We start from the raw sequence: 27476 nt of genomic DNA on the forward strand, positions 1-27476 counted from the left end.
TAAAAACGCAGGCAGCTGCAGCTAAAGATATACGAAAACTGAACGATGTGCGGCAATCTTTGGCGTTTCATCTTAATTATTTTCAACAGCTTTTCATAAAATTGCGGCTCAAGGCGAACGGCAAACAGATTGCATTACAACAAGTTGCACAGGAACGAAGCAGCACGTTTTAAAATCGGGAAGAGCGGAAAATTGAGGAGGGAAACTTTATTAAATTTACGCAAGTAAATGGCAATTTATTTCCAGCTACTTTCTGTGCCCAGCTTCACGTCGCTCCATCTCTACGTTGCCTGGGTTAAGAGTCATTTTAAATTGGATGAGTCAGGAAACGGTGCGTATGCGTAATGGCCAAAGGGCCGACCAAAATAAACATTTTAAAATTTGTATTCAAAATAGTTATGTTTTCAGGTCAATTTAAGTTTTCCCACATATTTATTTTTACCTAGATTTAACTTATCTTCAAGCACGTACTATAATTTGGAATTTGGAATCAATCGGACTGATAATATATTGTTTTTTATTTTCAGACACTTTTATAAGTAAATTCTATGAGGCTCCTGTAAATCTGAAATACCGAAATCTTTAAACTAAATTTTATTTAAAAAGGCAGCCTTCTGTTTTCTGATCAATATTCAGTGTGGCTTATTTCAGCCGTATTTTGCTTTTTGGTTAAAGCCACCAATCAGAGCGCAGCAGTTCGTGTTTCGTTTGCCATTCTGCACCAAAACATTTTGCCTGCCTGCGAACGCATTATTTTGTCATTTGCATTTGCATTTGCATTTCGGCCCGCAGGCCGTGCAAATGTTTTCCTTTGGCTGCATTCAAATCCCAAATCCCAAATCCAAATCCAATCCCAAGGCTCTAGCTTTGGCTCCTCGCTGCCAGTTTTGTCCTTGGGCCACCAAGTCGAAGTTGCGGAGGCTCTTTTTGCTTCCTTTTTCGTCCTGTCAAATTCCACACAAATCGAGTTAACTTCTCCAGTGCCGAGAAACACCAAAAAAAAAAAACCGAAAAACCGAAAAACACGAGAAGGGAAATACAAATTTTCATTCTGCATGCAATCCCGTGATTCGTGACCCATGACCCATGACCCCCACTCATTTGGACCCGCCTTCGGCTAAATCAACAAACAAACTGCGACATCTCATCTGCATCCGCGTGTCCTTGCAACCTGTCTCTAATTAGTGTAACTATTTGCCCAGCACCAGTTTGGGCCCCTCTTAGCCCGTCTTTCTTGCTTTTATTTGGCGATAATTATGCGCCTGAGATTGAAGGGTTCTCTTGGAAATTTTGCTGTTTTTATTAACTACTTTATGTACTGCCTTGTAATTCTTTGAATGGGACTATATTTAAGCTGCCTTTAATATTTCTGAGTTGAATATGAAAAACCCTGTACGTATGGATTACAAGTTTTTGTTTTCTATAGTTGTTGATATGATTATTATCTGCTTGCCCCTTTAGTAAAATACTATATTAATCAATTTTAAAATATGTACCCTAATTAATGGTAGGTATAGGTATCTGGGATATTTCCCAATCAAACTCATGCACAATTGCTTTAACCTGGATCAATAGCTAGTTTATTTGCTTTGAGCGATAGACTTTCAAGCGTTTTGAATGCTGAACGTTCTCACTTGAAATGCGGATCGTGACGTTGGCAGGACAAACGAAAGGACTTTTGCGATTGGTCACCGGCTTGCACACCTTGCGGTTCCTATTTGCCATGCCTATGGGTGTGTGGATAGAGGATGGTGGATGGGGGGTCGTATACGTAATGTGTCCTGCTGGGCCACAAAAGTCCATCCTCACTTTAAGTGCAAACGGCAAACGGTAAACGGTAAACGGCAAACTGCAAACTGCAAACTGCAAACTACAGTCCCCTGTGCGTATACGTATGCGTGTGCAGTGCGACTTTCGAAGCCAAACAAAAGGACAAGGACGGACAGGCAATGAGCAGTAAGCAGCCCGTCCATTGCAGGCACTTTGAATTATTAAAACTGCACCACAAGGATAACAATAACCAGAGCAGAGAGGACCAGAATCCAAAGCCTAACAAAGCCCACCAGCCAGTGTGTGCGAGTGTCCTTTGTGTCGTGTTTTGTGCATTTGACAACACACAACGAAAGACACCCAGATGGAAAAACGGCAGGCATACACATCAGCTGAATTTTAAGCTTGGATATTCAAATTTCTAATTTCGGAGGGAGAAATCAATGTCGGATTGGGTTATGTACAAATTTGTTTATTCTAAATAATTTTAAGCTTGGATATTCAAATTTCTAATTTCGGAGGGAGAAATCAATGTCGGATTGGGTTATGTACAAATTTGTTTATTCTAAATGATTCGCAAAAATTGGTTTGTGTTTATTAAAAAACATTTGTTAGTTTAGAGTTATTGAGTTATGTATAATTCTTCATCACTTTTTTTAATAAATATAAAACCTTGTTAGTATGTGTTATTTGACAAGAAAGAATAACCAACAAAAATGTAAGAATTTATTATGTATTTTTCATCAAGAACATTTACATTTTTAATACATTTCAATAAATTGAGGCCAATAATTAAAAAAAAAAACTTTTAAATGGGATCTAATTTAAAAACCGCATAATTAAATACAACTCAAAGTGTAGTTTTTGTTTCAGGACCAAAATACACGCTGCCAGTGAAATGTAAAAAGGAAGGAAAACTTTTGAGAGAAATCGATGCCAGATTTAATTAGTCAGTGCCAACTGTTGACAGCCGAAGGAGGAGACAGCCCAAGGATCGGCAGATGCAGAATGCGATTCCCAAGTCCTTCAAGAGGGGTTTGGTGGGGTTGTGGGGTTGTGGGGTTTGGGGGCGCAATAAAGGGAGATGGCAGCTTGCCAGGACATGTTTAGTGCCCGTTTTTACCCTCCATAAAGGGGAGCCTTCAGCAGGATCCCCACACCGACAGCCGCCGCTCTCCATTCAGGTGGTGTGCTGCGTCAGGACGTTTGACATGTATGTTGTCCTGGCGAAGAAATAATTCAGCATACTTTTATGAGCCTCTCCATGTCTCTATTTCTCTATTTCTCTATTTCTCGCCCCGTGTCTGTGTGCGAGTTTGCATTAAGTTGCATAAAGCAAAGATGTTATTATGATGGGCTTTTGGCCACCCTGTCGTTTATTTAGTTATTATAATCATGTTAAACATGTTCAAGAAAATTTCATTTGTTGAAATGTTGTTTCGAAATAATTCATATTCAATGCACTCTTGGTTTTATTGTCTTTCCTTGAAGTTTACTTCTCAAAGTGATCGCTCTCGATCTCAATTTCACATTCTTAATGGCAATCAGCACGAAATGTGATGCATTCTCCGCTTTTCACTGAAATCGCAAGCTTTGCAACCTTTTCGCTTAATTGCTTTTAGGCTGCCCATCCCCCAATTGCAACCCTTAGCCTTTAAAGTTCACCCAGAAAACCAAAAAAAGAAAAGAGAAATCCAAACCACAGGGAGAGAAAAACCGCATTCGGCTTCAATTGTTGGCTAACAAAATGGATTGTCTGTGTTGGTCACATCTGACTTTGGCAGAAGTCATCTGACAGCAGAGATAAAACTATACAACGTTGGCGAGACAGACATACAAGTCCAAAGTAATAGTAGTCATAGATCAAAACCCTTAACTTTTGAACTCAACACAAACTAACATCAGTGTCCCCAAAAATGTAACTAAGATTTCTCCCATCTTACTATAGTTTAATTGTATACTAGTTATTTTGTTCAAATTATTGTTTAGCATATATGTCTATTATTTTGAACACATCTGTATGTCCACAGAAAAGAGGCATCAAATCCGTTGACTGGCAGAAAAGAAGGCAGTCTTCCCCGAAAACGAAACGAAATAAAACTAGATTTTGCAATTAAAATGCAACATGATGCAGGATGGCAATGGTTTGGGGATGGGCACAACTTTGGCGGCAAAAAGTCAGCAAATGATTTTTACAGTTTGCCTTCGAAAGCAGTTACAGAAACAACAGCAAACAGGCACAAATAAAATGCATGGCAAAGCAGAAAAAGTTTGTCGTGGCAAAAAGATGTACAAAACAAAAAAAAAGAAAACAAGAAAACAACAACACAGAAATACATAAAACCCACCGCAAAAGTCCAGGTAAAAAAAAGGGTTATAAAGGTACATCCCCCCTTTTTGCATGACCAATAAATTGTATGTTGTTTTTTGTTTGTTGGTTCTTTGTCGGTTTTCTGCTTTCTGTTTGTTGTTTTGCTCCTTTTTGCTTCCTTTTTATCCAACAGGCGGCGCCACAAGAATTATGGTTGGACAGAAGAAAAGGCGTGGAAAGCTCAATGAATTATTAATCAACTTGGACCTAAAGCGCAACAAAGAAGTACGGGAAGCGGAAAAAAAAGGAGAAAACGACAGAAGAGGTGGAGCAGTCACTGGAAACCAAGAGGAAAAGTATTAAACTACTGTTTAGAAAACTACTTTGATCGAAAGAAAATGTTTTACATATACCGTTTCGAGCTGCAATTAAATATCTTGCCCATATCTTATTTAAATTGGTCAATAATTTAGCTTAAGACCTAAACTATCGAACCCCGGTGGATTTTAAAAATTTAAGCTAGGGGTTTTTTTTTTGCGAAAATGGCCAAGAATGCCAATCGATTGGAAATTTTATGACGAATTCAACAAGGTATGACATTAAAAGATTAAGATTTAAAGATTAATGTTTTGCAGCCCGATTTCATTATTTATTTTCCTGATACAAATATACGTATTGAAATATACGTATTGAAAAAAAAACGAAAAACAAGTAATAAATGTAAATTTGCTCCGACATCAAATCAGTCGTGTCAAAGTGACTGAATGGGCAAGATGGCTGGCAGCAGCGGTTGCAAAATGCGGGAAAATGTGGGGAAAATGTTGGGGCAGGTCAATGGCAGTCGTCGCAATGAAAAGAGACGGCTTATGATGCGCCCGAAAGAGACGGGATGAGAGTGGGGGAATTCTTCAAATTCCTCGTTATGTCTTCCTCGAAGTTTGTGACTCCCTGTTTTTTTTTTTTTTTTTGCTTTCCCCCACTCCAATCCTACATACGGCAGCATCAAGTGGATTGTCTGGGTCTTAGCCATCTTCTCCACTTTTTCCCTCTGTTTTTTTTTTTTTTAGCTTCACCCATTTTTCTCCATTTTCTACGCTCTTGCCGCTCGTATCACCGCTTAAGTGCACTCGGGTTGCCTGTAAACAAACAGACTACTTGGCCCAAAGGAGGCGACTTGGCTAAGAACATGATATGCCTTTGTCTAGCCTCAAATGCAATGCCTAAAGATGCACTTCTGGTGTGGGGGATTGAAAGCCTGGGCAGGCCACTTCTCTCCATCGCACGAAAAGCAAATAATCCTAGCGAGTTTGGGTTCTCTACCGGAAAATTTGTTCATTACATTTTGGGGAAGGATTTCGCATGAAATTAGTAAAAGAAAGAAGTGGAAAAGGTCATTGAAGATCTTATGGATTTGGAAAAGTAATGCGCAGATATGCACAAGTTGTAAAAAATTTAACAGAGTTGGAAGCGACAAATCAAAAACATCAGTTGCTCTTACATACTTTGAATGGTTATTCACAAAATTGCTTCACAACAATAACCTAGATTTATCTTAAAACAATGACTTGCGTATTGTTTGTAACCTTTCTATCTTCTATTATACGTACATGTTTGCCAGCCTTGTGTTATTTCAACCTTACCCATTAAGATAATCACACATTCTAAGCTAAAGAGGGCCATACTTTTAATTGGATTTCATTCAAATTTTTTTTACAAAAAAAAAAAACAAGTAAGACCACATTAAAGGACTTTTACTGTATACAGTGCAACCCACAATTTTCGCCGACTTATTCCACCATCTTTTTCGCTGTCTTTCGCCTAGTTATTATGTTGCTCAAGTGAAAAATGACGCATTATGCGTTACTTTCAATGCGTGAAAGCCGCTTGTGGGCATATGCATGTGTGGATGCCAGTGAGTTAAGTGTATTTGTGAGCAATGTGTGTGTGTGTGTGTGTGTGTGTGTGTGTGTGTAGTCAAATGTAACCCCTTGTGGCCACACACGCACACACACTCAAACACAAAAGCAAAACCCATGCAGAGTTTGTCTAGGACCGAGATTTTTATGCGAAATTTTCCAACGTGTTTTTATTTTCGTACATTTTATGCAGCTATCTCGGTTGCCCAAAGACCCCATTCTCTTTGTCCCTCTTTTTTTTTTGTCTATTTTTTTTTTATTTTTTTTTTTTTTTTTATTTACTGCCGTTGCGAAATTTTCGCGCGTGTGAAGAATTTTTCTTGCCTGCTGCGCGAATTTTTGGATTTAGTTTTAGCTCTTATTTATATGTATATTTTGTTCATACCCTGCTGAGGGGCTCCCCATTTCCCCTTAATCTTTTTTCCTGCTGTTTTTCTCATTATTACACAAGGGACTCAAAGTTGTTTCACACTTTGTCCAGTGTATCACAGAATTTTAAATGGAATTCGCTTGATTAAAATGCATAATGTTAAGAGTGTTCTGCTTATGCACAATTCTGTTAACAAAGTTTTAAAGAGATTGGGAAACTCTTAGGGACTTGTAAAAATGTATTTTGTTCTTAAAGATTATTTGTTTTATACAAAGCAACTGAAAATATTCAAAGAAAAATAATTATTCTTGATAAAATGGGCTAAAGACATTCATTTCAATAAGAAAATATTTTAATTCAAATTAATATAGAGAAACTGATTTCTTCGTTTTTTGTAATAAAAAGCCGTCGTAATTCGCATCCAATTATCATTTTGTTTTTGTTGGCAACATATTAATTAAGCATTGACGCACTATTCGATTAATTAAATCAGAGACGTCACGGAATGAAAATGTATTCATTAGGGACCCGAGAAACTACAGTAATATCACTTTGTTACGCCCATAATTGTCCGCATTTTCCCTTGTTGCATTTTCCGCGTTTTTCAATGCAACCGAAAAAAAAAGAAGAGATGGTGTCATCAACACATTGCACTTCCGTTTCCGCTTCGCCAGCGTTGGCCACAATTAATGGCCAAGCAAACAATAAGTTCGCGTTCGCCTTCTTCCTTCTTTGGCCACTGAAACAACAACAACAACAATGGCAAAAACAACAACAACTGAAGCAACAACAACTTAATTTATGAGTCTTTATGTGCAGTAAAAGCCCACTTATTAATTAAGCTTTATGGCTTTAATCAAAGTTTATAATTTGTATGGTAATTTTATGGGTTGGTTTTAAAATCTTTTTCCAAAATGACTTTAATTGCTCTTATTTGTAGCATCAATATTTATTTTCGTTTACTTGAATCAACCAAAATTGAATCTTAAACGATCATTTCTGGATTTATATTTTATTTTTCGAATGCACCTGTTCGTTTATAAATACATATTAAAACATAATTAAAGACCTTAGATATTTGTAGAATTTGACTTAAAATAGTTAAAAACACTACTGTTTATTAATTCATGGTTTAATTATAAATAGTATGTATTTTAAAGCAATTTACGTAGTTTGTTGGTAGCCTTAGGGCAACCACTAAAAATCACCATATTTTTCTCTCTAAAAAACAATGTTTACATACTGTGTTCGAATTTAATTAAACTAAACTTTGATGTTATAGTTTTTTTTAAACCCAGAGCAAGTTTAAGTTAAAGGTTCGTAAATTTGTATACCTAGTTTTGATTAAATTTTTGTTGTAAAAAAAAAACTAAAGAATAAATATGTTCTATAGAAAAAATGTTGTTTATTAGTTGCATAAAAAGAAAAGACTTGTTTTTTTGTTTTTCAGTTATTATTAAAAATTTTTTAGATTATTATATGCAAGAGATCTTCGATTAGTGGCCTTTCTAGTCAGCGGGCGACCACTGTCCGCGTATCGGTATCGTATTTAAGTTGCCATTAGCGGTAACGGATGCTGCAACTGCATTCCACCTGCAGCAGGTGTAGCCTTGAACACTGACACAAAAATACGGACAGAGTCACGCAAAAACGGAACGGGCAAACAAGCAAGCAAACAGGCACACGCGCGGGTTGTCGTAGGCCCGTCGATGTCGTCAAACAAATGGCAAAACGTAAATAGTCCGTGTCGTTTACGGTGGCGTATACGTGATATACGTGATACACTCGTACGTTGCGCATACGACGCGTGGCGCGTCCAAAAAAGGAGTTGACGCTTCCAGCGCAGGCGAGACATTAAACGCACCGCAACCGAACGGCACCACAAGAAGCCCAAGTCCACAGGGCAGCGTAAAAGCAGCAAAGGCAGCAATAGTAGCACCACCAGCAGCAGCAGCAGCAGCAGCGGCGGCGGTGGCTCAAATATCAGCTGCAGAGCAGCCAGACAGTATGGCTTATTTCCCTGGCCCCCCCAGACACACTCCTTCATCCCGTGATTCCCACAGAAACCGAAACCCGAACAACCAGCCGACGGCGAATCGGTTTAATTCGGCTTTGTTCGAGTGAAGAAACGAGCAGAAATCGAAAAGTCGAGAGCTGTCGAAGGAAATGGTCGGGCAATGGTGGACCCAAAGAACTTGGGATGCCCTTCTCTATAGAAACTCTATATAGACTTGCCACCTTTTTTATCATTATCATAAAGTTGAAAGGACATGTATACATGTACATGTACTTTGTACAATATTAAATTGCAATAAATAAAATGTTCCAAATCGTTTTAAAATAAATTCAAAGTTTATCTTTGCCAAAACTTAAAAGTTCCCGACTGTTAAAAGTAGAAATCGAAGAAAATAAAAATACGTTACTATACAACCACAGTAAATGAAAAATAAAAATAATAATTATAAAGTGCAAATGAATGGTAACTGATGCTATGGATTAACTATAATCATGAAAATTCCTAAGGACTCCATGAAAACACTCTTCTTCAAAAGCGACCAATCCCGTTCATCAATATATTTTGGCGCCAAAAAAAAAAAACGCTTGCAAGCTTGAAAAGCTCTCCTAAATCGGAGAAGCTTTTGTCGAGCTTAGCAACAACTGCAGCGGAACGTAGTGGCAAATGGAACAAGCCGGAGAGAAGCGAAGCAAATATGTTATTTCCATTCTCTCGGTTTCAATTTCGGTTTTGGTCGACGACGACTTCGATGAATTACGGGGAAAGGTTTTTTTTTAGATGGGTACTGCAATTGCAAAATATTAGGAGATCGAAAAGGTTAACATGGGTTCGTTCTTAATTCGTAGCATTCAAAGATCTGCAATTGAAAAGCTTTCCTACGTTTTGTCATTATTATATATCTCGACTCTACAAGAGTTGAAAAACCTGTCGCTTTGTTGCCGTGCATGAACTGGTGATACGTGGGATAGTTTGTTTTTATTTTCACAGTTGAACCACCTCATAAGTGGGGTGCAATTATTACGGCACACGTGGAATTAAGTGAAATCAACTTTTACAATCAATCAGACACAGATTGCTAGTTTATATAATAAATATTGATGTCTGGGATTTTTTGATTTTATAAAACTATTGCACTTTCTAAGTGGTCATTTGTGTTAATAAGTTAAAACAAATCATAATTTGTATAGTTCAATACTAAACAACAATTTTTCGTTAAATATATATGTATGTATACATAACAGTAAAAGTATTTTTTATTATGATGGTCATTATATTTGTGAAAGTCAAACGTTTTGTTAAATAGCATTTGAAAAAAAATCGACCATATTGTATATTTTGACATCTGCTGTCAGCAAATATTTTAAAACGTCTAGCCGTTTTTTTTCTATTTTTAAACTTAAGGGGAAACAATGTGTACATGCTTTTAAATTACCAACAGAAATTATTTCCAGTTCTTTTTTTGAAATGCCCCATGGATAGATAAAATCATGGGCGGCTTTCCTCAATAATGTGTGGTACACAGCACAGATATGTTTGACAAAAAAAGAAAACAACTGTTGCGCTCGATAAACATGATAATGGCATCATGCTAGCCACACGAATACTCAGCTCGCTAAATAACTTTTTTTCACCGTTTTCTGTCAACAGAATAATGCCACCGATTGCGGCAAGCCTCAAAATGCCCGTTGGAAGTTTGCCTGGTTATTGACACATTTGCTTCTATTTCGAATCTATTCATTACTCCCTTCTCCATTTCGCTATTTCTTTTTTTTTTTTCGTATGCACAGCACGATATTTGGTGAAAGCCGAGCCCGAAAATGGGGGAGGAGTACGAAAGCTGACAGAAAGTTCATACCTACGAAACAGTGGGACAGGTCTTAAGTTTAAATGTAAAAAAAAAATATTATAGAAACATAAAAAACAGTATTTTAAATTTATTAAACTGAATTGGTTAGACTCTATTTATTTTATCAATAACTGTTGACTCATTTAATTTTTCTACTTACATAAATATATATATATATATAATATATATATATATATATATATATATATATATATATATATATAATCTTATCAAATTGTTTACAATACCTTCAAGATATATATATATATATATATATATATATATATATATATTTGATAAGATTAAAGGTTTCTCCGAAATTAATTTTATTTAAATGAGCAAGATATGATAAGAGTATTTCCTTTCTTCTTTAAAAAAAAATCCCCCAATCACGTTAAAATTAATTGCCCAGCTCCACTATGACTGGTGCTGCACTCAATGTAAATATGTATGTACGCAATGACTAAATTAACAATGAGACCTCACCCAAATGGGTCAACATAGTTCTAGGGCCCCAGCCCCACATATCCCAAACACCCCCTTTTTTTCACCCACACAGAAACGCAACTGGTGGCATGAATAGAAATGTTGTCAATTTGTATGTTTCGTTTCATAGTCTCACTTTTGGTCAAGGACAGTTTGCATAGTACATATTTGGGACTCATACTGAAATGCTAGACACACAAAGCAACAACATATACTATACTTATATGGTTTGAACGCCTAAGACATAATACAGCTGTGGCTTTATTTTACAATGTATTAAATTTATTTTATAAAAACCCTTTTTGTTTCAAAGGTTAAAACTAACTCTTAATGAAAATTTAAAATAAAAATCAAAGTTATCCTTCAAGTGCTATTATAGTTCATAAGCTTGATACAAAACAAATCAGCATTCAATTTTCCAACCAAGCATCGTATTAAAATGGAATTAAATAGTTTGAGTTGCATTAAGTCTATCAATAAATCTCTGTCCGCTTATCACCGTTAAATAGTTTAACTAGGCCAAAGCCAGTGCAATTGCAACATGAATTTAATGCTCAACTAGCCCTGAAAATTATATTGAAATTATAAATGTTAAATACGTACTTTGTACGACTGACTGCCACTATATGGTCAGTGAACAGATTGTCCATTTCAGCTGATGATGGGTTTTTAATACGTGTTTAAATGGTTCGTTGAGTGCTCGTCGAAATCTGTCAACCGTGCAGGTGGAAGCGAGAAGTAAAATGAGCGGTTCTAGGACACTAAGTAGTAATTCAAATTTCCATCAACTTTTGCCCGTTGCAGAATTGCATGTCGCATGTCATCTGTTCATAATGCCATTACAGTACCATCGGTCTCTGGGGTGTGAGGTTCTGTACGCCTTCGTCAAGTTTATTGATTTAATTTTAACAGCTTTCAGGGGTTTGAGCTGATACACGATTATGGCTTTGAGAAGTCAAGGTCTCTACTGTCAGACTCATAAAACAAGTGTCATAGCAAAAAAGGTTTGAAAAATCGAATTCACATTAAATGGCATTCTTTATTTTTTAAATTTATTTGAAATTCCCTACAACTTAAGTTTTCATTTAAAACTGTCTTACCACCTTCAAAATTGATACCTGGCAAAACCAAAATCTTAAATACTAATTTAAGTAAATCGTTTCCGTCCGAAACGTATATCTTTTCTTTAAAACATGGTATTAAAACTTTTACATAATTTAATATGGTTATATCTGAATAAAAGCTTTTATGCACCCTGAAAACAACTGTTTTACATATTTTTGATTACCCATAAATTACAATGATATTTAAGACTTTATATTTGTTCAACTGTATAGGTTGCTGATCGTTTTTTTTTTTTATAACCAACAGCAAGTTTCACTCCAATTTTCGTTCAGCGATAAAGAAGAAAGATACAAAAACGAGAAACGCCGATGAAATAAGAGCAAAAATCAGTTAAAGCTGAGGTATTACCCTGAGGCAAGGCCAGCAGCCTTTTATTTACTGGCCATATTGAAAGCGAAATTGGAAATAAATGGCAGAGGTTCGTTCACCGATCGAATCGCGAATGCAGTTCACTTTAATTGTGGAATTGACTAAACGTAAAACCCACACTGGGAAAATAGGTTGATTTGTCACGATTCAGCAATACATTCTCAAGAAAATTTCAATTCATTTGATTTGCCTCTTGTTGTTACTGGGCGCAAATTATTTATTTTTTTTTGCCACATATTCAGAGAGACATAAATTAGAACAAGAAATAATGTGGAAACGAAAACAAAAGCGAAGACGGCGATGATGACGACGACGATCAGCGCTTGATTCTTTGTTATTTTTTTTTTTTTCTTTATTATGTATCTGCTGTCCCCAAGCTTGTGAGATGTTCATTCCGCTGCCCGCTGATTTTAATGATTAGTCCACAGATTTTGTTTTCTTTTCAGCGCCTGAGGCTAGAAACAGAGATTCTGGGTCAGTGGAATCAAACAGAAACAAAAGCGGGGCAAAGCAAAAAAAAAACACTAGACACGTAGGAAATAGCATAAAATTTGTTATGGAATTTATTAATGTGCTAAGAAATGGAGAAATTGGCTTTTTATATATGTACTTTTATTCTGAATAATACGCTTTATTTATAAACTACAGTATTTTTATCATCAGCATAAAAACATTGATCTTAAAGGTTTCTTAATTTTATAAAAAATATCAAACATGTGATATTTATCGAGCGCAAAAGCTCTGTTCGGTAAATCTCTTTATGAAGTTGGCAAACACCAGGGGCAAACATAAAAGGCTTTCGGGTCGACATTCTTTGCATTGGTACGACGTCTCCATGAACAATTAGTCAATACTGATTGTCGCGTAAGTTTAGTTGGGAGACCACGCGGCACAAACAGCAGAGGAAGCACGAATGCCGGAATGCTGATAATTGCCCACGTTGCAGAGTAGCAAAAAAAAAAATAAGTAAAAAATAATATACACAGGCCGAGAAATAAAATAAATAACTGCCAAATTAGAGCAATGAGACAAGGCGATGCGGAAAAAAATAACAACATCGTCGCAATCGAGCTGAGTTGGGGAACCACAGGGATAACCCCCCGAAGGGGAAGGTCAATATTTGGCGGCATTAAGAGGAAGTTCCCAAGATTGCTAGATTTTATAAACCCAAGAGTCAAGATAATGTCAAAAAAAACACATTTGACAGTTCAAAACCCCAGGAACCAATTCCAGAAATGAATGTCGGGTGGTGTTGAGCATAAAAGATTAATTATTTAAATCGATGTTGTAGTCTCCAAACAAACATTAAGTCTCAAGATTTTATGTTTAATTAAAGGTAAACATTTTTGTTGCTTTTATAAGAAGTACAAAGCATATCTAATAAGGTTTCCTTCAAGTTTTTTAATCCATTTTTATAAAAGCAACATTTTAGAATATACTTGTAAAATATTGAATAGATAATGGTGCTAGATGCTTATGTACTAAACATGGTCGGATTGATATGAAAACCAGCCAACCAGTGTATTTGGAGTTATAGAGTGCGAACCACTTACCTCTTTGATCTTCTGACGTCGCTCCTCCAGCGTGGCGTCCAGTGTGTCCGGCGCCTGATCATTTCCACCGCCACCCAGGGGCAATTGCTGTTGGTTGTTCTGGGCGGAACTTTGTGGATGGGAAGCCTGACTGGCTCCAGTGTCGCCCTGAACGGGAGCGGCCAAAACGGGAATGGCGGCGTGCTGTCCCTCGTCGCCGGCGTCCCGCTTCTGATCGTCGTGCTGATCTGCTAAGGCGGCCACGGGAGCGGGAGCCTGATCCTGTTGGGCCAGAGCCTGGAATTGCCCTGCTCCACCTGATTCAGCGCCCCCGGCTGCCAGTGGTTCGTCCAGAATCTCACCCAATTCCGCCCGAATCTTTTGCTCCAAACGCTGGCGATCGCCGATGAAGTGTGGATCCTCGCTGCGATGGGGGGCGTGGCCAGCGAGGGGCGGGGCCGGTATGAAGATCTCGGGTCCAGCCTTCTGGAAGTGCTTGTAGACGCGCAGGACACGATCGCTGCCGAAATTATCCGGCAGCAGGAAAATGCCGCCGAAGCAGAGGAAGCACAGCGTTACCAGGACGAGTCCAATCAGACATTTCTCACGCGAATGGAAGTTCGATTTGCGTCCAATTGGACTGATGCGATACATGGTGCTTTGGTTGGCGTTATCCTGGCGTATCTTTTTCTATTCGACTGATTTATTTGTATTTTATTAATTCACTGAAGTCTTTGAGTGCATTTAACGTTTGGTTTTGTTTTTCAAAAGTTTTGAGTTTGTTTTTGCGGTAGACTTTTATTTAATCATGTATCATTTAAAATTGCTGTTAATTTTATTGCTGTTAAAATTTTTAGTACTAAAGGATATTAAGTGTTTATGTTTTTTATTTAATCTTTCCTTTATCTTAAAAACAGTTGTTTTTATTTAACACTTTTAAGTAACATTTTTAGGGTATGCATATAATTTATTTAATTGGAGGCACTAAGCTGTTTTTTTTTGTTTTTGTTGGGGTTTTGCCGGCTCTCTCTGTCTCTCTTTCTTTCGTCATACTCTCTCGCTCTCTATCTCTCCTATGGGGCTTTCTCAATGGCAGTGCATTGTTATTGTTATTATTGGCTATTTTCGGTTGTTTGTACACATACACACACACACACACGCCTAAAAAAGGAACAAAAACACAGACAAATAAGAAAGGCAACAAAATATAAAGGTAATTCGAGGCGATGTCGTGGCAAGTAAAGAAGAAGAGCGGCAACACACAAACATGCACAAAACGTGGCAAACTCACAGGCAAACGTTTATGCGTAAAATTTTGCATTGCAATTGCTCATTTGGAATTTTAATTTACTCCCCTAATTTGCACAAAATACACTGACATCAAAGCTGACATCTTTCTCTTAATTCAACAAATTAACAGAACATTTATTTGAATATTTTCTCAAATATTTTGGGGTGTTTTTTAACTCTTATTTTAAGTACTTGTAAGGATTCGCTATAAAATTAATTTGTAAATTTTACAAAACTTTCACAAAAGTCGGAAATAGGTTTATATTTTTAACATTTTTCCTTTATTTATTTATTGTGTTTATATGTCTGGAATAAATAAGTCTAATATCTAATTTTACTCATTTAATAAGCTGTCATTTTAATTCTGTAATAATTTAAATGTTTAATTTTTTAATTCGTTATTTCAAAAAATTTTGGAAGCTCTCTCAAGTCAATAAGCATATGAGTTTATTACGTGGAACAAAATATAAGAATATACATACGTATTTATTGATAAGAATTTCTTAGTGGAAATAATTCATATTTATACTGAATCATTTTTATGAGTCTCATATAAATTTTGTATTGTTAAATGTTATCTTTATTTGTAAGACATCGTTAAAACGAAGTTCTGCTTGGAAAGTTTTAAAACATTTCATGTACTTTTTTTATTGTTAAATGTTATCTTTATTTTAAATACCTTGTTAAAACGAAGATTCTGCTAAGGAACATAAAAACACTTAGTAATTGAAGTTAATAATTTGATTAATTCACCATCACATTTTCACACTTAAATTCGCACTTTTTGCGGTGTATTTGTTTATTATCACTTTTGTGATCTGGAATAAATCACGATTTTGAATCCATGCATAAACTGCAGGCTAAAATGAGACGAAGGCGAGAGGGAAGGAGAGAACACGCAATATTTTGCAACAACAAAGAAACGGCTGACAACAATAACATTTATTACGGAATACCGTTAGATGGCCAAACAACCGTACGAAAAAAAAAACACAGAAACAAAAAGCACATAAAATAATGTAGAAAAGAGTAACACAGCTGATGGATGGAGAAAGGAGATGAAAGAGAGAGGAAGCAAAAAAGGGATGAATCTTTTGATTTTGATTTTCGTCTCCCGTCTCCTTTATTCCCTTCACCCCCCTTCAAATCAATCTCGCTCACACCGTCGCCGCTTCTTTCTGGTGTTTTGTTGTTTTGCCACCAAGGAGGTCTGTGCGAGCGAGATGGCGACGTGTTTCACCTGCCACAATTTATATTTTTACACAAATCGAACGTTAAATTGCAGCTATGGAGTCAATTCATCGGGGCGTTTTCGACAATCGCGTTTAATTCTATGGATTTACGGTTTTTTGAGTTCGAGACGACTTAATAAACAGCTTGGTAGAGGTTAGAGGTGGAGAAACATCGATGTCATCGATGTTTTTAAAATATCGATCCTATCGAAGTTTGACAAGGATTGTCGAAGATTATCCATCTCTACAGCTTGGAATGCACACTAGTTGCCAGATCGTCGGAGTTGTTGCGGCAACTTAAACCACAAAAAAAAAATAATTCTGAAAATGAAATTCATATATTTGGAAATTAAACTAAAAGTTTAGTTAAATGAATGACTATTAAAATTGTTGAAATTTACGTATTCTGAAATTGCAACAATAATTTCATAATAAATTGACTGTATGTTATTGAATTAATTTGTGAAAACATGTATAGGTATAAAAAATATCATATTTATACTTCTCAATTCTTTAAAAATATATTAGGTAAATACATAATATATGACTATATTAAATACATCTAAATAAAAATTTACTTTACTGAGTGTGCAAAACCGTGTTGGTTAATTCGATTGTCACTGCCTATCGATAACCACACACACTTCGCCTGCATTATTTTGTTGTTTATTTCACAATTTACACGGATTTGATCAAGGATGCCCAAGGAGAAGTCGACCAAGTCCCGCCGTCGTAGCCGCAGTCGCAGTCGCGATCCGAAAAGCAGCAGGAACCGGGATCGGAGTCGAGAACGAGATCGGGAACGGGAAAAGGAGCGGGATCGCAGGGAAAACAAGGACAAGGAGCGCAATCGTCGCCGGGAGAAGGACAGCAGCAGGGACAAGAAGCGGGAGCACAAGAGCCGCAGGCAGAGCTCCTCCTCCTCCAGCTCCAGCTCCTCCTCCTCGTCCAGTTCCTCCTCGTCCGGCGCGGCGCCCGGTGGTGGGCGCCGTTCGCCGCTGGCCAAAAGTTCGATGAAGCTGCTCCAGACCCTGGAAGCTCGTCGCCTTGTGGAGCAAAAGGATCGCCAGCGCAGGAAGGACGAGTTGAAGGCCCAGGAAACGCCCGAGGAAAAGCGTGCCCGCCGGCTGCGCGAAAAACAGGCCAAGGAGCAGCGGCGTCGCGAACGGATGGGCTGGGACAACGAATACCAGACGTACTCAAACGAGGACAACCCCTTTGGCGACTCCAATCTCACCTCAACCTTCCACTGGGGCAAGAAGCTGGAGGTAGAGGGCCTGTCCAATCTTTCCACAAAGACAGTGGAGGTGCTGTCGCTGCAAAAGCAGCTGGAAAACCGCCGGGAACTGGAGAAGGTGAAGAAACGGCGGCAGGAAAGGGAGCTGGAGCGGCAGGTGCGCGAGGACGATCTCATGATGCAGCAGCGCGCCAAGGAGGCGGTGCAGTTCCGCGAGTGGCAGCGCCAGGAGGACCAGTTCCACCTGGAACAGGCTCGACTGCGCAGCGAAATCCGCATCCGTGATGGCCGGGCCAAGCCCATCGATCTGCTCGCTCAATATGTGGCCGCCGGGAATGCCCCACTCGAGGAATCCCTGGAGATGCAGATGCACGAGCCCTATGTCCTGCTAAATGGCCTGCCCATGGAGGAACTGGAGGATCTACTGGTCGACATAAAAGTCTACGAAGAGCTGGAGCAGGGCAAGCATATAGATTTCTGGAACGACATGATCACCATTGTCCAGGACGAACTGCAGCGGCAGCAGAAGCTGCAGTCGGAGAGCACATCGCTGAATCAGCGCAGGGATGGCATCCACCAGGCGGTGGTCAAGGATGTGGCCGACATTTTCAGGGGCAAGAATGCCCAGCAGCTGGAGGAGATGCGGCAGCGCATCGAGGCCAAGATAAGTGGGCGAGCGGATGGCGTGGACATAAGCTACTGGGAGAGTCTGCTGTCGCAACTCAAGGCGCACATGGCCAGAGCTCGTCTGCGGGATCGCCATCAGGCCTTGCTGCGGGAGAAACTGTTGCTGCTCAAGCGGGAAAACGACGATGAGGCGGCGCAGGAGGAGTTGCCACCGCAAGTCAAGGAAGAGGAGATGGAAACCCAGGACGCGGAGGAACCCGAAGATGGCGACGGCCCGCCCGAAGACGAAGAGGATCCGTTGAAGGAACTGCGCGATGCAGTGCGCCTTTACCAGGCAGGTAACTACAGTCCACGTTACATACGCGAGGAGGATTTCACGGGCCGACGAGTGCAAAACGAAGATGACGACGACCAGCCGGAGGCAGAAGGTGCCCTCTACGAGGAGGATGATGATGAGCGGCGCACGCAGAGGCAGCGCCTGCTCATCCTGCATCCGGAGCGCGTGGACACCAATCACCTGACGCCGCAGGAGCTGCGCATGCGCAACGAGGCGCGCCAGGGAATGCAGGGCGACGAGGCCGAGTTCAGTGTGGAGACCACATTGGATGCAGTGCCCCAGCTGGCCACCGATAAGTACCGGCCGCGCAAGCCGCGCTACTTCAATCGCGTGCACACGGGCTTCGAGTGGAACAAGTACAATCAGACGCACTACGACATGGACAATCCACCGCCCAAGATCGTCCAGGGCTACAAGTTCAACATATTCTATCCGGACCTCATGGACAAATCGCAGACGCCGCAATACTTCCTCACTCCCTGTGCCGACAATGGCGACTTTGCCGTTCTCCGCTTCCACACGGGACCGCCGTACGAGGACATCGCCTTCAAGATCGTCAACCGCGAGTGGGAGTTCAGCTACAAGCGGGGATTCCGCTGCCAGTTCCACAACAACATCTTCCAGCTGTGGTTCCACTTCAAGCGATATCGCTACAGGCGGTGAAGGATGTGCGCTTATCGTATTCTCCCCGAAACTTATTTTTTTTGTAAACTCATATTATGCCCAAATAAAATGTAAGAACACAAATTGTAGACAACAAATTTGTATTTCATTACAGAAGAATGAAGGAAAATCAGGACTTTATAGTCCGCTCGCCACATCACATAATATTATTATCACACATTCAACATAACAATTTACATGTTTCCCTAACATGGTTTTCAGTATGTTTAATTTATATAGTTTTCAGATTTTTAATTTACCCTATGACTTTTGCAGAATCTATAGAGAGTATTCTAGTATTCTGAATAATTTTTTGAATCTTAAATTCAAGAAGAAATCAAAGTATGAAATCAATTTACGTATTTTAAATTATTAGAATTAGTATCCTCCTGTTCCAACTTTTTCAGCTTATAAACAGAAAGTTCATAAACATAAGTCTAGAAAGTGCAAGGAAATTGATATACTTCGATGGGCAGTTTATAGTTTATAGGTTTTGTCACTTTCTTTTTGTCCCATGATTCCCACTCGAATACTGTCATATCATTTCACTTGTTTCAACATATTTTAATAATTTAAGGATATAATTAAGCTATGACACAAATAAAGCTCTTCACATCAGACTGCAGTCCTTGATGGGCTGTTCGAGGACCTTTTCGACGGCTTCGCCACGCTCCGCCTTTTGAACCTGGGCCAGGACACTGGCATGCTGTGGAAATGCCAGGCAGGCGAGTTTCGAGTGGACCAGCTGCCCGTCGATGGCCACCTCGAAGGATCCCCGTCGTCCTTGGCGACAGGATACGTCCAAATCAGGCGATGAGGCCAGCAGAAATTCGCGCAGCAGGTGGCACTGGCCGCTAAAATTGCAGATGCCACTGGAGCATAATTAAACACTGTTATTTAAGTTAAATTTGTAAGTAATAGAGCCACGCCTCTTACCAGTATTCCACTTCCACCTTCACCATTACATAAAAGTAATCAAAACAAAAATAAAAGTAGCGCTTCAGCAACAGCTGTCACAAAATTATCGTTATCGTTTGGGAAAACTATCGTTACACTGAAACAATATTCATATTCAAAATTGTATTGAACAAAAATAATAGCAATATATGCAATAAAATTGTTCAAACCCATAATGCCCTCTTTTTCTCTAAATTAAATGTAATAAACCCAGTTAATTTATTATATTTCGGATTTCAAGTTTATTTTTCACATCTATAATTTATATAAAAAAAAACCTTAAAACTTTTAAATCCAAATTAATTTTTTATTAAGACTTCAAGCATTTTAAATTTTGTCTAATTTCATTACCGGGATTTATATGCAATTCTGGTATGAAACTAATAAGAATGTTCTTTCAAAAGCCCCAAATCCTTAACCCTTGTTGGCCCTGGCTCTAAGCAGTGTTTTGCAAGCGGCCGTGTGGGTTTTTAGTGGCAGTTCGTCTGGAAAATGTAGTAGATTAATGCAGAACTTAACAAATTGATCAAAATAACTCACATATTTTGTGATCACCCTGAACGGGCAGTAGTATATTCAGCTGCTCTGGCTTGGTGCAGACAAAAACGTAGGGACTCTCTGATTCGCCATCCGGAAACGCCTCCCTGTACTCCTCCTGCGGCAGACAACTGTCCACATGGACGCATCCCAGCAGACTGCTGGTGGGATAATGACTGGGGAACTTGATGTCGGGATCTGGGAATTATATAGTCATTCAAATGGAGTACATTAATGTGCATATTTCAGGACTTACCGCCGTAGAGCATCTTGTAAAAGCCCTCCATTTGGGCAATGTCGTCGGCATGTGGCTCCTTGGAGGTGGAGGCGATCCACAGTCTACCACGGTGTTCACTGTACCACACTCGTCCCTCGTGTCTGTTGGAAAAGTAGGATAAATTACACACTGATAAGAAAATGGAATAGTAGAACTAAATATCTGGCTATTAAATTCAAAATGTTAGTTTACATATTATATTAACTCACGCAATGCATATTAAATGGCATGATTAAGTAGTATATAAGTATAGGTTTCTATTAATTGTATGTGTATAGTATTTTAGCTTAAAATGGTTTCAATTTAAATTAAATTTTTTAGATATTCATATTCAGAAAACAATCAAATTAAATATAAAAATAATATATTTCTATTTAAAATAACTAAAAACCGCAAATAGTATTAAAATCTAAGCGAAAAATATTTAAATTCAGTATAAAATACTTGAATTTACTACGTTTTTTTTTTCAATCAATGTCAGGGAAATTAAATTTACAGGCACCAACTTTTTAATGCCCGCCACAAGCAGTGAAGCCCAAGGTTGGTGCATTGAGAGGCACTGTCGCATGTCCTGCATTTCGAGCAGCTCCTTGTCCTGCACCCGATTGTAGATCCTCTCCAGGCCATCACTTGCCGCTGTCGGAGCTGGCCAACCTTTGGCCTCCTTGCTGGGCTTGTAGACAGGCGGCTTGGCCATGTCCAAGTTGGGTGCGAGTGACATGGCCGAGTGTCCTGTGATCGAGTTAGCATTCCAGTTGGAGGCGCCACCCGAGGCTTTGGTAACAGCTGCCAGTTCGCTGATCACCTGCTGCTCATACTCCTTGGAGACGGTCGGCTCCTCCGGCAATTCCCGGCCAGCAAAATCCACGCGGATCTTGCGCTTCAGGCGACTGCCGTGCTTCATCTCCTGCATGTCGCTCTTCAGCTTCTCAAACTTTTCGCGCTCCACCTCGCTCAGCCATACGGAGTTTTCCTAAAAAAAAAAATAATATTTTTGTGCGTTAATAAAAAATGCAATTATTTTAATTGTTTATAGCAAAGACACACTTTCTTCCACCTCTTATGAGTAACTTTTTAATATTATTAAAAAGTTTATAACAATTTTTATGGCAAATGGTGCAAATGATGGAAAATCCTGAAAATGGATTGGAAAATATTTGAAAGTATATTCTTTATATATTTGCACCATTTATTATTGTAAATTAGAACCTTTTTGTGTGAAACTCCACATCGGCAAAAGTCTAGCATAGCAAATCTTACAAATTTTAAAAAGCAAATGGTGTTAATGATAAAATGTACCTCAAATTGGTTTAGAAACTTTTTTAAAAATATTTTTGCCCAACTTTTCATTGAGTTTTATAGTCAGAGAATTAGTTATTTTAAAAAATAAAATCATAGAAAATCATAGCTCATCTTGTGCATAGATTTTTAAGAAAAATGATTTTTGGAATTGAATAAAGGCAAATGGTCTTAGTGATGAAAATGCCTCAAATTGAATTTCTATATAAATTCACCTGGAAATAGTCGAGCTCATCGTCGATGACCGTAGTCCTCTTCTCGCTGTTTTTGTCGTACTCCAGCAGGCGATCCCTTTGGGCCAGGGCCTTGTCCAATGCCTCCTTGGAGCTGGATTCTTTGGCTGCTTCTTTGGAGGACTTCTTGCCCTGTTTGGGAGCTGTTTTCGTGCCCGACTTCTCCCTGGCCGCCTTGGCCATCTGCTGCTCCTCCTCGGTCGTGTGGACGGGATCGCCGCAGCATAAACAAGGACCACTGCCCTCCTGTTCGCAGACGATCCTGCCGCAGCCGAGGCAATTGTTGATCAACTTGTGCTGCGCCGCCTGGCAGTCGCAGTGCCGCCGGCCCTTTAGTAATATGGTGTCTCCCTGCACGCGACCATCGCTGGCATATAGATTCACATACTTTCCGGACTTTCCCTTGGCCCCCAGACCCTGATTTGCTTGGTTACCCTTGGGCGGCGATGTGGGCGGCAGCTGTTTAGTTGGCGTGCGACTTTTGGTATTATTACGCGGCTGTTTGCCACTCAATAACATGCGGCGGCAATTGAGCAGAAACATACGATGCTCCTCGTTGTCCTCGCTCAGTAAGTTGCCAAAATAACTATCGAATTCATAGTCATCTTTGATGTTCAGTATGGCTCTGCAAGACAATTTCGCCCATTGAGAGAAACGAGAAACCCATTTATTTGGCAATATCGGATACATACGACATCATTTGATCCGTGACCACACAATCCAGACATTTGGACAGCGTGTCCCGCACAAATTTCTCCATTTTTCACTCAATTAGTTGGTAAATTCATAAGAATTGTGAAATTATAAGGAAAAACTTTAAAAATCAACGCAGGCAAAAAGTAAACAGCTGTTAGTGTTGACCAGTGCCGTAATGTGAGCTGAGTTAGCAATCTTATCTTTACTCATTAGCCAACACTAGTTAAAATATATGATTAAATTAGGCAGCATAGTAACTAGTAAATACCCTAAGATACCTAAAATATAAAATTATTTAAGAGAAACTTTAAAATAAATAAAATTATTTAGAAAAAAATAGAATATAATAAAGTCTAACTAAAGGAAGTAAGTTTCCAAACAACCTGCTAGGAATGATTAAGTAGAAGAAAATCAATTATATACGAAAAGTAAATATAATACATTCATGAAAAAAATTTATTCATAATGTTTTATTATGCACAAAATGCTTTAATTGAGCATTATAAATAGTACCTTAAAATAATAACATAAAATGTGCTTTTGGCCAAGCAAACACGATAGCTAATGTACACTGTCATATTTTTTCCAGGAGAGAGTATGGCGCAACAGATGCGGCGATTAATTGCAGGCCGGTCTGTTCGCAAATAAATAAAAGCCGGTTCCCAGCCAACAATCGAACAGTTCCCAACAACATGTCGCCATATCGCCCGGAATTCTCTCCCTCGGAGCAAACGAAAATCGACGCGGAGTTCTCTAGATTGGCCAGTAAGTGTGGGAATGTGATGGTGAAATGCCAAACGTAAACGATAACGAAACCAACTATTCTGATAGACAACAAAAGTGTTTACCTGGATCACGCGGGCACCACTCTATATGCCGAAAACCAGGTGAAAGCCGCCGCGGAGCAGCTGCATCGGAATGTCATCTGCAATCCGCACACCTGTCGCCTTACCGGAGATTTTGTGGACCAGGTGCGATTCAAGTGAGTCCAACCGTGTCAGAAAAAATCACGGAGTAACTATGCAACTAATCCACTGTCATTGGACTGCCCTTATTGGGGTCTAACAAAAGATATAGATTACGACTCCAAACGTTAATGGGGAAGTCATTATAAGCAGGCACCGATTGTTAAGTGGCATTATTCCTCTAAAAGCTTAATGATACAAAACCCACCACAAATATTTATAACTTTTTTGTTGAAAAATGGTCATAGCTCATAATAATTATGCATTTTTTGCTTTATTTTAAAAATTATTTGGCTTTTGGATGTTTTGTAAAATTTTTATATATACATATAGCTATACAACAATTTTAAAAGTGTGGAACAAATTTCTGTGTAATATTTTTATAACGAATTATTTTTTACCCAAATTCATTTTGACATTCTTTTCCCTTATAAAATGGCTCAAAGAATGACTTATAATGGAGAAAAATTAACAATCAATGGACTGTTTAAGTTCAAAATGTATTAGATCTAGCTTATAGTCTTTAAAATGATGCATGTAATGTATAATTTTTGTATACAACAGTATTATGTTGTTGTTATTCAAGTACAAACTTATTGTAACATTTTATAAAACATTTAACACTTACTCTATTTCATCTATTTCAGGGTACTGGAATTTTTCAACACCACTGCCGAGGATTACCATGTGATCTTCACGGCGAATGCCACCGCAGCTTTGTCCCTGGTGGCGGATAACTTTGACTTTGGATCATCGGGCGACTTTCACTTTTGCCAGGAGAATCATACCTCGGTGTTGGGAATGCGAGAAAGGGTACGGGCAAATGGTATATATATGCTCAGGGAAGATGAGATCTCTGGCGGATTGGCCAATGGGAATGGGAAAGTTCAGGAAGAAACAATCACGAAAACCGGCAACTCTCTGGTCACTTTTTCCGCCCAATGCAACTTCAGTGGCTACAAAATCCCAATGGATGTCATTGAAAAAATCCAAAATGATGGCTTGCCCATAAGGGGAAAACAAATTTGGGGCCCTAGTAAGGAGAAAATAGACAATGGCCAGAACAACTATTATATTTGCCTGGATGCAGCCTCTTTTGTGGCCACCAGTCCTTTGGATCTGCACAAATACCATCCCGATTATGTGTGCCTTAGTTTTTACAAGATCTTCGGCTATCCCACGGGAGTGGGAGCTCTTTTGGTGAGTCGACGAGGGGCCGAGGCTTTTGGAAAACGTCGCTTCTTTGGCGGCGGCTCCATCAACTATGCTTATCCCCATGCCATGGACTATCAGCTGCGGGAGTCCTTCCACCAGCGCTACGAGGATGGAACCCTGCCGTTTCTCTCCATTGTCGGACTGCTCGAGGGCTTTCGCACGCTGGACAGACTGGTGCCCAAAACGGAGGAGCTAAGCACCATGGAGAGGATTTCCAGGTGGGTAACTTTTAATAGTCCAAGGAACCAAACTAAATCAACAATTCCCATTTGCAGGCACGTTCATGGCCTGGCAAAGTACTTGGAGGAGCAGCTGAAACAGCTAAAGCATGCCAATGGTGAGCCCCTCATCCAGTTGTACAATAAGATGGGCTATCGGGAAAAATGCCGCCAGGGTGGCATTGTCGCCTTCAATGTGCGCACGGAATCGGGTTCCTTTGTGGGATTCGGTGAGATAGCCTGTGTGGCGGCTCTACATGGAATCCTACTGCGAACAGGTTGCTTCTGCAACATTGGAGCCTGTCAATATTACCTTAATCTGGACGAGGATGCCATGGATGCGATTTACAAGCGGGCGGGACGCATATGCGGTGATTACTTTGATTTGATCGATGGCCAACCAACGGGAGCAGTGCGTGTGTCCTTTGGCTACATGACCACCATTCAGGACGTGAACAAGCTGCTCGTGATGTTGCGCTGCAGCTATCTGGCCACTAAACCGCAACAGCGGATCCAATTCATCGAAGATCAGGCGGAGCAATTGCCACCGGTGCTCAAGGAGCGAGTCCAGCAGTTAAGGCCAAAACTCCTCCAAATGGCCATATATCCGGTGAAGTCCTGTGCCGCCTTCAAAGTCGAATCGCAGGACTCATGGCCACTGACGGATCAGGGTCTGAAATATGATCGCGAATGGATGATAGTGGACATGAATGGCATGGCATTGACTCAGAAACGCTGCACGGAATTGTGCCTAATAAGGCCAGTGATCAAAGCTGACCAGTTGGAGCTGCAATTTGGCAAAGATTCCTCTGTCTTAGTGCCCCTTTCTCTGGAGGATCAGGCAGCCGACTCGGCAAAATGTGTCAGCAAGGTGTGTCGACAGCCCGTGGAAGGTTTGGATTGCGGCAAAGAGGTTGCCCAGTGGTTAAGCCAACATCTGGGCTTGGAGGGCCTCCGCTTGCTCCGGCAATCGGGCCAGCGAAACTCGTCCAAGGATCAGCAGAAGCTGAGTCTGGTGAATCAAGCTCAGTTTTTTGCTGGTGAACAGATCGTCGGTGCGTTCACTTCAATTCGAGGAACCCCTCGACGAGACTGTCGATCGTTTTCGGGCGAATATCATCATCGATACGGGATGCGCCTTCGAGGAACTCACCTACACGGCCCTCACCATCGGGGGCATCCAGTTCCAGGTGGAGGGTCCTTGCCAGCGCTGTGATATGATATGCATTAACCAAAGGACCGGCGAACGATCACCGGAAACCTTGACCACAATTTCCCGCCTGCAAAGCGGTCGCATGCGATTCGGCATTTATATTACCAGAGTAACTAACGATTTGCAAGCCAAAGGGCAGCACATGACCTGCGGCGATACTGTCCTGGTGGAGTAAGCTCTTCCCACATCACATAGCTACATAATTATCACAACTTTCATACCAAAAATAAGATTAGTATATCTACAGTTAAAAGAAGTTTTTAATTTATTCGTTTTCCAATATATATCTTGCAGATATTTTGATCACTTTTCGATATATTATATCCTCATTGGGTTTAATATTCCTATATTCGACTTTTCATAGCTTACCTTCGTCAAAATTAAAGTAACACTTTTAATATAAATAATCAGACATTCTAACGCAAACATTCACGCATAGTTTAAGCTTAAAGTAACCGGATACCTCTTGCCAGTGTCTTAAGCCTTTGAAAGGCTTTAATTGCTAAATAAACACAATCAAATCAATTTGTATATGCGAAAAATCTTGGGGAGGGATTCGAATTTCTAATGGGGAGTTAAGTGTCATTTTAAATCAAGCGCCCATCATTTTAATAGTATATGAATGTTTTTGAACATATTTTGTACGGAACCTTTGAACGTCAAAGCAATATGAATACTAATTTTGTAAAATACAATAATATTTTGGTTCTTCTGATTTATAAACTTCTTGAGTGACAT

The 27476-nt window shown here is 39.6% G+C and overlaps 5 protein-coding genes across 5 annotated transcripts in view; 2 read left to right on the plus strand and 3 right to left on the minus strand.

Annotated features, from left to right (window-relative positions):
* Positions 1–14648, minus strand: part of LOC128264563 (mannosyl-oligosaccharide alpha-1,2-mannosidase IA) — a 56512-nt gene extending 41864 nt beyond the window's left edge. The window contains exon 1 of the mRNA XM_053000117.1: positions 13764–14648. Coding sequence (XP_052856077.1) covers positions 13764–14396 — 633 coding nt within the window. The 5' untranslated portion in view covers positions 14397–14648. The remainder of the gene's footprint in view (positions 1–13763) is intronic.
* A 2231-nt stretch (positions 14649–16879) lies between these two features.
* LOC128264562 (splicing factor Cactin) lies at positions 16880–19217 on the plus strand. The gene has a single exon (XM_053000114.1). It carries the CDS (start codon positions 16963–16965, stop codon positions 19126–19128), a length of 2166 nt encoding a protein of 721 aa, XP_052856074.1. The 5' UTR covers positions 16880–16962; the 3' UTR covers positions 19129–19217.
* Positions 19218–19668: 451 nt separating this feature from the next.
* Positions 19669–20178, minus strand: LOC128264578 (migration and invasion enhancer 1). The gene is made up of 2 exons (XM_053000135.1): positions 20065–20178; positions 19669–20000 (listed from the first exon to the last, which is right to left on the minus strand). The coding sequence occupies exons 1-2, from the start codon at positions 20088–20090 to the stop codon at positions 19739–19741; spliced, it is 288 nt and encodes a 95-aa protein (XP_052856095.1). The 5' UTR covers positions 20091–20178; the 3' UTR covers positions 19669–19738.
* Positions 20179–20290: 112 nt separating this feature from the next.
* LOC128264567 (activating signal cointegrator 1) lies at positions 20291–23303 on the minus strand. The gene is made up of 6 exons (XM_053000122.1): positions 23124–23303; positions 22414–23056; positions 21406–21872; positions 20879–21000; positions 20626–20820; positions 20291–20570 (listed from the first exon to the last, which is right to left on the minus strand). The coding sequence occupies exons 1-6, from the start codon at positions 23189–23191 to the stop codon at positions 20500–20502; spliced, it is 1566 nt and encodes a 521-aa protein (XP_052856082.1). The 5' UTR covers positions 23192–23303; the 3' UTR covers positions 20291–20499.
* A 455-nt stretch (positions 23304–23758) lies between these two features.
* LOC128264585 (molybdenum cofactor sulfurase) lies at positions 23759–27263 on the plus strand. The gene is given in 5 exon segments (XM_053000145.1): positions 23759–23892; positions 23959–24109; positions 24740–25525; positions 25583–26555; positions 26557–27263. Coding segments are annotated over 5 exon segments (2340 nt in total). The 5' UTR covers positions 23759–23819; the 3' UTR covers positions 26914–27263.
* The last annotated feature ends 213 nt before the right edge of the window (positions 27264–27476 follow it).

The sequence above is a fragment of the Drosophila gunungcola genome, unplaced genomic scaffold (assembly GCF_025200985.1).
Source record: "Drosophila gunungcola strain Sukarami unplaced genomic scaffold, Dgunungcola_SK_2 000074F, whole genome shotgun sequence".
Taxonomy (NCBI): Eukaryota; Metazoa; Arthropoda; class Insecta; order Diptera; family Drosophilidae; genus Drosophila; species Drosophila gunungcola.